Source organism: Carcharodon carcharias, chromosome 2 (assembly GCF_017639515.1).
Source record: "Carcharodon carcharias isolate sCarCar2 chromosome 2, sCarCar2.pri, whole genome shotgun sequence".
NCBI lineage: Eukaryota > Metazoa > Chordata > Chondrichthyes > Lamniformes > Lamnidae > Carcharodon > Carcharodon carcharias.
The window spans coordinates 172,906,880-172,920,581 of NC_054468.1; the positions used below are offsets into that span (position 1 = coordinate 172,906,880).

General features: G+C 41.6%; 1 protein-coding gene across 7 annotated transcripts in view; it reads left to right on the forward strand.

Moving 5' to 3' along the window:
• mtif2 (mitochondrial translational initiation factor 2) overlaps window positions 1–13,702 on the forward strand; it is a 65,613-nt gene that overhangs the window by 7,940 nt on the left and 43,971 nt on the right. For 6 of the 7 annotated variants that reach the window (XM_041182350.1, XM_041182335.1, XM_041182329.1 and 3 more), the window contains exons 2-3: window positions 3,033–3,242; window positions 11,631–11,742. In XM_041182350.1, coding sequence (XP_041038284.1) covers window positions 3,039–3,242; window positions 11,631–11,742 — 316 coding nt within the window. In that variant the 5' untranslated portion in view covers window positions 3,033–3,038. Of the gene's footprint in view, window positions 1–3,032; window positions 3,243–10,534; window positions 10,606–11,630; window positions 11,743–13,702 lie in introns of all 7 variants that reach the window. The other variant, XM_041182367.1, reaches the window with a different exon arrangement.

Genomic DNA, 13,702 nt, shown 5'->3' on the forward strand with positions numbered 1-13,702 from the left:
TCTCCTGTAGTATAAATTGTTGAGAATGTTTGAACTTTGCCATTCTCGCATTTGTCCTAATGAGAGCAAGACGAAAAGCTTTGAGAATTTGTCTCTTTTCAACAATAATGAAGAACTCATTAGAAGTGGGAAACAAAGAGAGGAGTTCTGATGACAGTCTACACCAGAAGTGTTAACTTGTCTGTTCTTTTCATAGATAGTGCCTAACCTACGGAATGTGCCCAGTGATTCTTGTTTCTGAGTTGGAATTTATGGCATTTTTATTTTGCCGTTTTAAGTGAGTGGCATTGTTCATAGCGTTATATTCTGGGATTAATTTTGTTTAGTTTTGTGATTTGGGTGTAGAGTTCGAAGGAGTGGTGTTGAAATTTGTAGATTACTAAAATGAAAAGCATAGCAAATAATTCTGTGGACTGAAGGATGTTGCATGGTGATATTGATAAGATAGTGGTATGGACAAAATAGTGACAGATGGAAATCAATGTTATATATAAGGTGGTACATTTTGGTTACAAAATGTAATATTTATACTTTGGGATAGCTGTACCCAGCTCAACTGCCTAATGTTGAATGATGTGAAACAGCAGAAGAATATCAGGATTCAGGTTCACAAAATATTAAATGCAACACCTCAAATGAACAAGGCTATAAATAAAGCTAAAAGAATACTGGTTTATGGCAAGAGATAGAGATTACAGAAGTTGAGATGCAATGGTGAATTTAAATAAAACCTCAGCAAGACTAATTTTGGGCACCATGGTATAGGAAGGATGTTGAGGCAGTAGAGAAGGTACAGTGCTCACTGATCTCAGAATATATTCATCAACTGATTATCCACAGCTAACTGGGATAGAGAATTCCCTCTACATGAAGAAATTTCTTCTCATCTCTGTCCTAAATGTCTGATCCCTTACCCTGAGTAAATGACCCCTAATTCTACCCTCTCTAGCTAGGGAGAAGAGTCTCTCAAGTCCTTTAAGAATTGTATAAATTTCATTGAGATCAGCTCCCATTCTTTTAAATACCAGCGAATATAGGTACATTCTACTCAATCTCCCCTCATAAGGACAGCCTTCTCATCTCAGGAATCAATTCAATGAGCATTGAAATAGTCAAGTCTAGAGAGAACAAAGGCGTAGGTTGGGGGTTTCAGTAGCAGGAGAGCTATAGCAGGGTAGAATCAAGTGATGTTACATGTAGGTGGTATATATGGTATGAGGAAATACAAATATGAAGGAACACTTGAAAAATTAAAGTTTTTTTTGTTAGAAGATTGAGGTGATTTGATGGTGTTTAAAATAAAGGATGGAACGGAATAGATAGAAAGAGAATATTTTCAGTGATTAAAGGTTGTTGAATGAAGAGGAACAGAAAACACTTAAATGCAAATGATATAGGATGGAGAATAGGAGAAACTCTCCGGGGAGACTTGTGATGCTTGAAATGCACTAGCAAGTTTGATGATTGAAATGTGTCAACATTTATGAAGACCACTGTTGTGGTTCACAAATGAGCATGGCAATGTGGGCAGGGTATCAGAACCTGGCTGGAATAACCAGGACATATTCATCCTTCACATGAGAAATAACCTTGATTCCATAGCTCTCTTCCTATATTCCTTTATTCCTCTTTCCTTATACACCTAACTTGTTAACTGAATTTCGTATAGACGCGCACAAGCAGAAATAGCCTAGTTCAGTCCAAATCAACACTGGGATCTTTGTTGTCTTTATGTCTTTATTAGTTTAACCATTTAACTGTCTTTTTAATTAACAATTTAAATGTTTAGAATTTTAAAATATTGTAATGGTGATGGTGCAATGTTTATTGTCAAAATGCATTGTTATATAAAAAAATAACTTGCATTTATATAGGGCCATTGTGTTATGATAGGCAGGTGGTATTTGCCGGGCTGACCAAATCCCAAAGGGAAACTTGGCCAAGCTATAACAACGATTTTCAATTTGTATTTTTATCACAAGAAGTAGGTGTACTCAAGTCAACAGTAAAGATCCACTACTATTGGAGATTTTAAAAATTAAATGAAAACATTTATTAACAAAAGAAAGTAAAACTTAAGCACACAAGATTACAGTTACACTGTTAAATTTAGTCTTACAGCATTTCCTAAAAGATTTCTACTTAGCTAGACTCACAAATAAACACCCTTTTCCAGGCAACAGTCCCTAAAGATTCTTAATCTATACAATATCCAGTAATATTACCACAAGGCACCCACTGTTGCTATAGGGGAGGTATTTCACAAGCTTCTCTCTCCCTCTCACTCGACAATAGAAATCCAAGGCTTTTAACAAAACCTTGCTTTCTGGAACAACCAGACACTTCTCTGGGGTGGCTAGAAGCTGCTTCCTTCACAAGATTATGCTCACACAGCACAATCTTCAAAATCACATGACCACACATACATACAGCTTTCAATCTTTCATTAAATACCTTTTTTCCTTTCATCTTTAAACCCATTGTTCTTAACTGTCTTTTGAAAGTTACCTTTTGCAGAATCTAAAAATCTTTCATGCTGTCTGTATGGCCACTACTCTCGGGAAGAATAATCTTAATGACTGCTTTTTTTAGTTATGATCATTGCCAGTTGTAAAACTTCCTTTTTCCCTCTCTTTGAAATTTAATAACTGCAAATCCACTCCTCATTTATCTCCTAATGTGAATTCCTATTCATGCTGCATGTGCTGGTCCCCATCTTAGCTCATTCATCACTTTAAAAAGCTTGCTTTACACCTAACCCTTTGATAATTTAAACCTTGCGGTCTGACAGTCTTCAATCTAATTAAATTAGTTACACATAAACACAACATACACACAGCCCCTACAAGCCTGCTTCATGTGATCCCATAGTAATAATTGGAAAAAATGATATTCTGTTTACACTTTAACTTCCTCAGAAAGCCTCAAAGTAATTTACAGCCAATGAGTTGTACATTTTATAAATACTTTTAAGAATTTTATCAATATTGACAATCTTAAAATGCTTTATAAATAAATGATTTTTTTCCCAGTTGGTGATGATGATGATGATGGGAAGATTGTTGGTCAGACTGAAGCCTGTGACATGGAAACGGTGCACCCATGACATCCATACTCTGAGATGGAGAGATTCTCGTTACTCATGGCCATGCCCAGGTCTAATGTTTTTGCAACAAAGCCGGATACCTGGGGGAATCAACAAATTCAGCCTGCCATTCAGCAGGCTTTTAGTCACTAAAAAGGTAAGGTGGTTTATTATAGTTTTTAGTCTGGTCGTAATTTCTACTATGACTTACCACCATGCTTGCATTAGATATCTAACCATTTAAGTGGCAGTTGTGAGCACCTGCGTCAGTCCACTTTTTCCGATATAGATTAATGAAACAATAAACATTTTCTGTCTACCATTTAGAAAATTTTATACATTCCAATTTCTTTGTGACTGATCCAATTAGCTTGAATAATGTTGCATTTCCAGTTAGTTATGTACTGTAGAGTTAGTAATTGTAAGTTACACCCAGTCATGACTAACCTTACACTAGTATTGGAAAGTCCATGTAATTATGCAAAATGTGGCATTGAAAATGAGTTAGGCTTCTATACTAATGCACATAGAGCCATAAATATCTGTATAGATAACTTTCGAACATATAGTTGACCTCTTCTATATGCGCAAAGAACACAGATGTTTTGTGCATTGCATAAGGAGGCTTAGTGAACACAAAACTTCACTAAACAATCCAGAAATAATTATAGTTAGGTTAAGAAGGAGAGCAACCACCATGCTGAATGGTTTGGCTACATATATGGAGAAGACTCTCCTCAAATGAAATATGATTAAAGGGAAAGTAGTTGGGTCAGATTCCAATTTCCTCACTGAGACCCAGAGTAGGTGTTCAATTTTGGGAGATTAGGAGAGTTTAATGCTGCATTGAGGGGGAGTTGTTGGGTTGACTAGCCATTCTGATAGGAACATAGTTTTGTCATACAGCAAACAAGGAAAGTTCTATATTTTTTCTACATGGCTTTAGGTAAAATGGATAAAACATGTTTTTATATTGGATATAAACTTTAGAACATCCAAAGCTCTGATGCCCGTGTCTTAACTTGCAACAAGCCACATACATTCCACTTGCTCTTTGCTATTCCACTGCCGAATATGCCTGCCCTGTGTGGGAAAGATCTACTTATGCTAAGTAGATGGATGCCATTCTGAATGCAAGCTGCCGGTTGTTGGTTGTTTAAAACCAACAAACACCAACAGCCTATATATCCTGGCGGGTATCACTCCCCCGATATAAGAAGAACGGTAGCCAGCAAGAAAGAGTGACTCCGTCAAACATCAGATGAGAGGCACCCTCTACATGGTCGTGCACCTACACCCAGCCGCCTAAAGTCAAGGAAGAGCTTCATGAATAGTGTTATTTCATTACAATCAACCCATCTGAAGCCCGCATCGCCTTGTGGAAAGACCAGCTCGCCAGTCTTGAACCCCCAGCAATGGAAATTCTACCAGATGAAAGCCTTCCCCCAGGAGCTAGTCGCAACTGGGCAACCTTGAAGTGCCTTAACAGATTTAGGACTGGTGTAGGTCATTCAAAGGTGTCACTAAGCAAATGGGGATATACAACCAGCCCGACAACTGCAATGTCTATCACTAGAGGAACCCTGCACTGTTGCAGATCTTGCCGAATTCAACAACAAGGCGCAAAAATGTGTCCAGTTCTGGCTGGGCCATGTCCAGACTGTCCGTGGACATGATAAGAAGAAGATATTGGATATGGTCGTGTATCTTAAATAGAGTTCTCTTGCCTTTGTTAAACAACACACAAAACTGGCCAGTGAATATCCATCATTTTATGGAATGAGAACAGCTAGTCGGTTGTTGTTGTATCTTCGCAGTCTTTGCTTGAGAATAGGAAATATTAACAGCCTGATGAGCCACTATGTTAACCAGAAACGTAGCAGTAGCCATCTTTATGCTAGTCTATAGCATTGTTAGCAGTTAGTCTATACAACAACTTATATTTATATCACAACTTTAATGTAATAAAATGCTCTAAGAGGCTTTACGGAGCATTATAAACAAATTATAATACCAAGCCACATATGGAGATATTAGGTCAGATGACCCAAAAGCTTGGTTAAAAGGGAAGATTTTAAGGAGTGTCTTAAAGGAGGAAAGCAAGGTGAAGAGCTGTATGGAAAGAATTCCAGAGCTTGGGGCCTAGGTAATTGAGGCATGGCTACCACTGATGGAGCAATTATGATTGGGAATGTACAGAATTAGAGGAGTGCAGATACCTTGGAGGGTTGTGAGGTTGGAGGAGGTTACAGTGATGGGGATGGGCAAGGCCATGGAGGGATTTGAAAACAAAGATGAGAATTGTAAAGTCATGTTGCTTGACCAGGAGCCAAAGTAGGTGAGCGAGCATAGGGGTGCTAGTGGAGTGTGGCTTGTTGCAAGTTAAGACATGGGCATCAGAGCTTTGGATGATCTAAAGTTTACAGAAGGTAGAATTTGGAACACCAGCCAGGCGTGCATTTGAATATTTGAGTCTAAAGATAACGGGGGCAGAGGATGAGGGTTTCGGCAGCAAATGAGCTGAGACGGGGCGAAGTTGGGCGATATTACGGAAGTGAAAATAAGATGGTCTTAGTGATGGCACAAATATGAGACTGGAAGCTCACCTTGGGATCAGCTATATCAGCAAAGTTGCAAACGAATTTAGTTAATCTCAAGATTGTTGCTAGGGTGCAGGGTGGAGTCAGTAGCTGGGGAATGGAATTTGAGGTGGGGACTGAAAACAATGACTCCAGTCTTTCCAATATTTAATTTGAGGAAGTTTCTGCTAATCCAGTATTGGATGTCGGATAAGCAGTCTGATAATTTAGCAACAGTGGAGAAGTTGAGAGAGGTGGCGGTGAAGTTGGGCTGATGGTCATCAACATATGTGTGAAAACTAACGCTGTGTTTTTGAATGATGTCGCCGAATGGCAGCATGTAGGTAAGAGATAGGAAGGGGCCAAGGATAGATCATTGGGGAAATCAGAGCTAGTGGTGCGAGAACAGGAACATTGCAGGTGATTCTCTGACTACAATTAGATCAGAATGGAATCATATGAGAGCAGTCCCACCCAACTGGACAACAGTGGAAAGGTGTTACGGGAGGATGGTGTGGTTAACCATGTCAAAGGCTAAACAGGTCGAGAAGGATAGGAGGGCGAGTTTACCTTTGTCACAGTCACATAGGATGTTACATGTGACTAGTGAGACAGGGCAGTGGTTTGCAAGGACAGCGGGCTCAAGTGTTGGTTTTTTGAGGAGAGGGATATGATGGCAGATTTAAAGGAGAGATGGACAATACCTGAAGAAAGAGAACTATTTACAAAAGCAACTAACATGGGAGCCAGCTAGTGAAGTCAGATGATTAGCAACTTAGTGGTAATAGAATCGAGGGAACAAGAGGTGGGTCTCATGGACAAAATGAACTTAGAGAAGGCATGAGGGGAGATAGGCGAGAAACTAGAAAAAGGTATGAGTTCAGGGCTAGGGCAGGAAGAAGTATTAAAGGAAGTTTGGCCAGGTGGGCTAGTGGAAGGGAGGGACCCGACAGTGACAACTGATTGGATTGTCTCAATCTTAGTGACAAAGAAATCCATGAGCTCCTTGCACTTGTTGGAAGCGAGGTTGGAGGGAACAGGGAAAGGAAGTTTAAAAGATGGTTTGCAGTAAAGAAGCTGGGGGTTAACCGATTGGGGCGTGGAAGAGGGATATGGGTGGCAAGTGATGCAAGGAAGTGATCAGAGATGGTCTTACCTACAGTAGGACTAACAAGACCATGTAAGATGGTAAGGTTAAGGGGGTGACTTTTAATGTGGGTTGGGGAGTTTACGTGGAGGGAGAGATTAATGGAGGATAAGAGGGTAGTGAACACAGAGAGAAGACATGACATTTCAGATGGAATTTGAAATCACCAAGGATGAGAAGCAGTGAAGAAATCTTAGTGATAACATTTTTATTGTACTTGGCTGGTACAGAATGATTGGTGAAAGTGAGATGAGAGGGGTGGAACAAAGTGAGATGCTCAAAGGAAGAGAAAGCACCAGAGAGTAGGGGGTCAGGCCAAGATGTGATCTTGAGATAAACGCCATTCTGCCGCCACAATGGTCATGAAGGGGTGAATGGTGGAAGATATAACCAGTTAGGGAGGCTTCATTAAGGGGAAAGGTGTTATCACCCCTTAGCCAGGTTTCCATTAAGGCCAAGATGTTAATGTAATCATCCACAATAAGTTCATGCATGCATGGCAAGGACCTTGTTCACAAGTAAACAGACATTCTGGAGGGAGATGTGTAGAGCAGTGGAGAGAGCTGATCCACTGGCAGAGTCAACAGGATCACCAGTGGGAAGGTTGAGTTGAACAGGAAGGTTATGAAAGTTAGCCCTAACAGACGCACTGGGTGGGAATTTCAACAAGAGAGTGGGTTGCTGCTCCCAGTGAGCCAGCGCTGAGTGCCACAAAAAGCATGGAAGGACCGTGTAGGTTTATCTGACAGGGAGTCAAACCTGGGGCAGTGGCAAGAGAGCAGGAAGGTCCACGAGTACTGAAGAATTGAGTAGGGAATTGGACGGGCAGAGTACCTGAGAGTGGAAAAGGGAAAGGAAGCATGATAAAAGAAGAGAGTCTAGGTGGGGAAAGAGAAAAGAAATTGAAAAGAACGAGCAAAAGTAGACTTGTATGGAGCAGCAGCCAAAAAGCACAATAGGATTTTAAGGGTTCCCATCACCTATATTAAGAGATGGAAACCACCCACATCCACCAAACTGATTTCCTGCTGTGCTTTTTTGCTTCTGTGTAATTAACATACTTGTAAATAAATATGAATTGTAACATAAGGTTTAGGAACAATCAGCCCTTTGAGCCTGCTCCGCCATTCTGTAAGATCATGGTTGATCTGATGTAGTCTCAAATCCACTTTCCTGTCTGCACCCCTCCCCACATAATTCTTGACACCCTTGTCTATCAAAAAATCAATTTAACTCTGCCTTGAATAAATTCAGTGACACAGCCTCCACTGCATTTTGGGGAAGAGAATTCCACATACTAATGATCCTCTGAGAGGAAAAATTTCTCCTCATCCCCATCTTGAAAGGGAGACTTCCTTATTTTTAAACAGTGTCCCCTAGTTCTGGTCCCTCCCACAAGAGGAAACACAAGAGGTATCCACCCTATCACATTCTCTTAGGATCTTATATGTTTAAATAAGATTGAAATAAGATTAACTTCTCATTCTTCTAAACGCCAATGGGTAAAAGCTCATCCTGTTCAACCTTTCTTCATAAGGTAAGTCCTTCATCCGAGGAATGAGTCAAGTGAACCATCCTCTCTATCCCAGAGCAGGTGCCCTGAACTCTGGCACTGGGCAGGCAACACAGTCTTTTGGACTCTTGCTCTCAGTGCAGAGAATCTCCTTGACTAAACTGTCCTCCACTACGCCAACATTCTTATTTACTTCCCCCCATCCACCATCCGCTTGAATGGCTTCCTGTACCACGGTGCCATTGTCAGTTCGCTCATCTACCTTGTCTCCTCTCTCAGGGATGCGAGAAACTCGAACCTGTTGGACAATTGCGAGGACTGAGGCTCCTCCGCTACCACCTTCTTGATCCCCTAACCTCAACTATCCACAGTCATGTCCTCCTGTCCCTGACTACTGACCAAATCAGACGATCCTATCCTGAGGCATTTGACTGCCTTTTGGAGCAAAAGCTGTAACTTCTGTGGAGTGGCAATCACAATCTGATTGCCACTGTGATCCTAGTTACTTACCCTGAAATGCAGCTGCAACATTCTTGCCCGACCTTCCAACTCAGGCTGGGTGAAAAAGGTGCAGTGCAGCAGGTTGCTGATGCCTTCTGTTGAGGGCAGCTGAGTTGGACGTAAGGAAGACACACTCCCTTTTTTATGGCACTAGCTGCCACAAAGCAAGTTGGTTTAAAGGTCCAGCCACTTTGAGAAGCTAGGGAGAAGTAAATATATAAGGTAAATGGGCATGATTGGGTGTAGGGTGTTGGTAAGAGGGGTAGGGTGGCCAGGGGGTGGGATGGTCAGCGGTGGGGGGGGTCAGATAGTAGTGGCTGGTCAGTTGGGGTGGTGGGTGGAGGAGGTTCGGTAGTCAGTGGGTGGGGTTAGGTGATCAATGGGGGTGTTGGGTGGTCAGTAGGGAGAGGTGATCATTGGGGGGGGTCAGGTAGTTGGGGGTTGGGGAGGGTTGTCAGGTGATGCTGGGGTAGTTGTGGGGGAGTAGGGAAGGTGGTCAGGGGGAGGGTAGTTGGGAGGGGAAGGCAGTTGGGGAAGGCAGTTGTGGTTATAATCGGGAGGGGGAGGGTAGTCGGTGGGGATATAGTCAGGGAATGAAGAGGGCAGTTGGGGGGGTGGGGAGAACATTCGAGGGGAAGGGGGTTGTCGGGGGAGGGTACTTGAGGGAAGGGAAGGGCAGTCGGAGGGGTAGTCGTGGATTGTGGGGTAGTCGTGGATTGTGGGGTAAGCAGGGAGGCTGTAGTTGGAGGGGTGTGCGAGGGGTAGTCAAAGGGTCCCATGGGGAGGTGTCCCTTGGGGGTTCACAGGGTAGTCGGGGTGGGTGGGGGGGTAGCCGGGTGGTCCTGTTGAGGGTTTGGGTAGTGGGGAGAGTGCGTGGGGGCTCAGGGTGGGGCAGTACTATAGTTATCCATAAATTAGAAGTGGTTTTAATTCTTCTAACTTTTTCTGTGTAACTATTGCTGTAAGACAGTCGAACCATCCGAAGTTTGTGATTTAATTTGGAGTTTCAGATGGTTCCCATTGCAGGGCAATTGCCTAACAGAGGTTTGAACTTCCTGGACAATTATCGTGCAGTTCTTACATGGGGACGTCCTTAGGGAGGGTGGGGTGCCCAGCACATTTGTGGGGTACCCCCCCAGGCACGACACCTGGAGCTTGGAAGTTATAGGTCAAAGGTAACTTTCCCCCTCCCTGATGCATTGCAGTGTCTATAGCTTGGCCTCCAGCTTGTTGACTCTGAGTCAAAGCTCATCAAGCTACAGATATTTACTGAAGTGATTGCAGTGGATCACACTGGTGTCCTCCAATTCCCACACTCCACAGCCACAACACATCACCTGTCCTGCTATCCTTATTATATGTTAATTAATTTATTTTTCTTAGTTAATTTACAATTGATAAGCACTAATACTGCTTTACTAGTAGCTTTACTACTGCTAGTAAACCTTACTACTACTAATTAAACCTTACTAATAAATTACCCACATTTCAGACGATTCTTATTCTTATTGTTTCAATTAACATTACACTTACCCTGATTAAAATTCCATAGTTTATATAAGATAAAATATTCACCAACCAATCAATCACCTACCTTTTTTGCTGTTACGTCAGACTTCAATGACTCATCCCACCCCCAGCTCTTTAGATTCTTGCTGCTGTCTCTAGGTTACCCTCTACTTCTGGGAAATAATTTGTGTCTTCTACAGCTTCCACAGCAATGATGGTTTCAGCAGCTGTGCATGTGAAGGTGGATGAAAACAGGCAATGTTCCAAGATGGTAATAAACTAGATTTGGAGATTAAAAATTCAGTTTATGGCCTTTATTGGTATGCTGCTTAAGGTAGACACTTTTTCAAACTGTTTTCACTGTAATGGAAGATTGTGTTAAAAGGGAAAGTGTTAAAAGGGAAAATGTGTCTTTAAATTTACTAATTTACAGCTTGGGTTGAGCTTTCATCCTTTGGTACCAATTTGGAGATGTCTCCCAGCCAATCCATCTTGTTAACCAGCCATTTCATATTATTCAAAAGGAAGCCTTGTTATCCCCAATTTACTACTTTGCCTGCCACAGTCCCTAATTCTTTTTTAAAATAATTTCTTCTTTTGTTTAATCTTATTAATTATGTGGTCTGAAATGATTCCTAGGGGTTGGGGCTCATCTGATCTCATCTGTGCAGTACCCTAAATGTGGTGTTAATTGTTTGTGAAGGACCCTGGAATATCCTGAAAAATATAAGAAATTAAATAGATGCAAGCTCTCTTTTTGGTGTAAACAGCTTCTCAGCATCTATCCTGTCAAGCCCACTCAGAATCTTATATGTTTCAATGAGGTTATATCTCATTCTTCTATTCTTAGTCTTCACTTCCTTGTTTATGTCCCAAGGAGATGGGCATATATCTGAAAGATGGCACCTCTGACGACACAGCACAATCTCGGTACTACACTGGAGAATTAACTAGATTATGTATCCATATCCTAGATTGTTGCTTGAACCCAAAAACTTTAGTGATGAATACTCCCACTCATATTTAAAGTGGCTCATGGAGACAATAGTTTTGAATATACAACCCAGCCTCCAGTGGTTATTTTATTTTCATAGTGCAAGTTAAAATATTTTTGACTTTTTAAAATTTTCTGTTCTCTTTTGAAGTTATCTGATGCTGGATACAATTCCATAGTTGTCTTCGGAGTCTTGAGGACTAAATTTAGGCTGACCATCCAGTGCATTACTGAAGTTCTCCATGTGCTGTGTGTATTTTACAAGTTTATTCTTTTGTAAATTCCTGTTTCTCTCATTCAAGAAAGATAAATATAAGATTGCTCCAGTAAAACAAAAGCAAGTGAAAAAAGAAGTGGAGATAAAGCAAAGAATGACTGTTGCTGAACTTGCAGAAGCAATGGATAAAGATACAGGTAAGCATAAAATGAATGTAATTATACTAGCCAAAACAAGAGATGTAAGGTGGTTGTAGAATGCATTAGAGCAACAACCAAGTCTAGTAGGGTGTTTGCTGTTGCTCAATGTCCTATGCAATTAGTGAGCCATTCCTGCCACCTCATACATCTTACAAATCTCTGGTCTATTGAGATTTCTGAATAAATACGCCCAGTCTTGTGATGTTGCTGGCAGGCCTTCGAATTTTAATTACCTTTTCTGGGTCAGTACTTTCAGGTTGTTTGCATTTTGGAATTTTCTATTCTTGGGGTACCCCAAGAGGACTGGAGACTTGCAAGCTGAGGTTTTCCATTTCTACATGCCAGATTGACTTTCTGCCCATTTAATGAGCAGAAAGCACAGAAGTGGAAATATTGCCTGCAAGGTATAACCTTGGACAAATATCAAACAAATGCCAAATGGTCTCACAGGTAAGACAAGTGGGTCATGCAGCATATGCGTGTTGTTCCTAGAATTCAGTTTTGAGCATCATTGATTAAATTATTCTTGGACAGAATGATGCGTGAGTGACAAAATGCTTTATCCCTGATTTATTATTTTGGTTATTTCATTACTATACTTAAGGGTTAATATCAGATTCGCATAAAGAAATAACCTGGTCTCATTGATGGAAAGGGAACACAGCGTGTTGTGCAAGTCAGGAAGGCATTTAGCTGTTAATATTTTATTTGTAACTTTGTTTACCTTCTGGCTTTGTTTTAAAAGTAGGCCTGTAAGATGACTGCATGGCAGGTAGGGGCATATCTCTCACTAATTTGACACTGGGAAGGAACTTGATGTAGTAATAATATATAAAAATTTTTATGCTCATTGTTCCTGGTCAAATGTTAATTAATGGGTTCAGGAATATGTGTCAGGGACGTCCATAATTATCAGAGAGGCAGAAAGCTGCAGATAAAGTTATTATCAAAGGACTCTATCTCAGGTGCAGTTTTATTTATTTTATTGTTGCTGTCATTTCCTAATGGGAGGAATGGTATTGTTCTGTATATATTTTCTATATCCAGGACAAATCCAACTCAGCCAATTACCGCCCCATCAGTCTACATTTGATCATTGGCAAAGTAATGGAAGGGGTCATCAACAGTGCTATAAAGCTTAACAATAACCTGCTCACTGACGCCCAGTTTGGGTTCCGCCAGGGCCATTCCGCTCCTGACCTCATGACAGCCTTGGTTCAAACATGGACAAAGGAGCTAAAGTCCCAAGGTGAGGTGAGAGTGACTGCCCTTGACATCAAGGCAGCATTTTACCGGGTGTGGCATCAAGGAACCCTAACAAAACTGGAGTCAATGGGAATCAGGGGAAAAGCTCTTCACTGATTGGAGTCATACCTAGCACAAAGGAAGATGGTTGTGGGATTGTCGGAGATCAGTCATCTCAGCTCCAGGACATCATTGCAGGAGTTCCTCAGGATAGTGTCCTTGGCCCAACCATCTTCAGCTGCTTCATCAATCACCTTCCTTCCATCATAAGGTCAGAAATGGGGATATTTGCTGATGATTGCACAATGTTCAGCACCATTCGCGACTCCTCAGATATTGAAGCAGTCCATGTCCAAATACAGCCAGACCTGGACAATATCTAGGCTTGGGCTGACAAGTGGCAAATAACATTTGGGCCTCACAAGAATTCACCAAAGCCTGTCCACCATCTGCAAGGCACAATGATGGGATATTCTCCACTTGCCTGGATGAGTGCAGCTCCCACAATACTCAGGAAGCTTGACACCATCCAGGACAAAGCAGCCTGCTTGATTGGCACCACATCCATGAACACACACTCACTCCCTCCACCACTGATGCAGAGTAGCAGCAGTGTGTACCATCCACAAGATGCACTGCAGGAATTCAACAAGGCTCCTTCAACAGCACCTCCCAAACCCACGACCACTACCATCCAGAAGGGCAAGGGCAG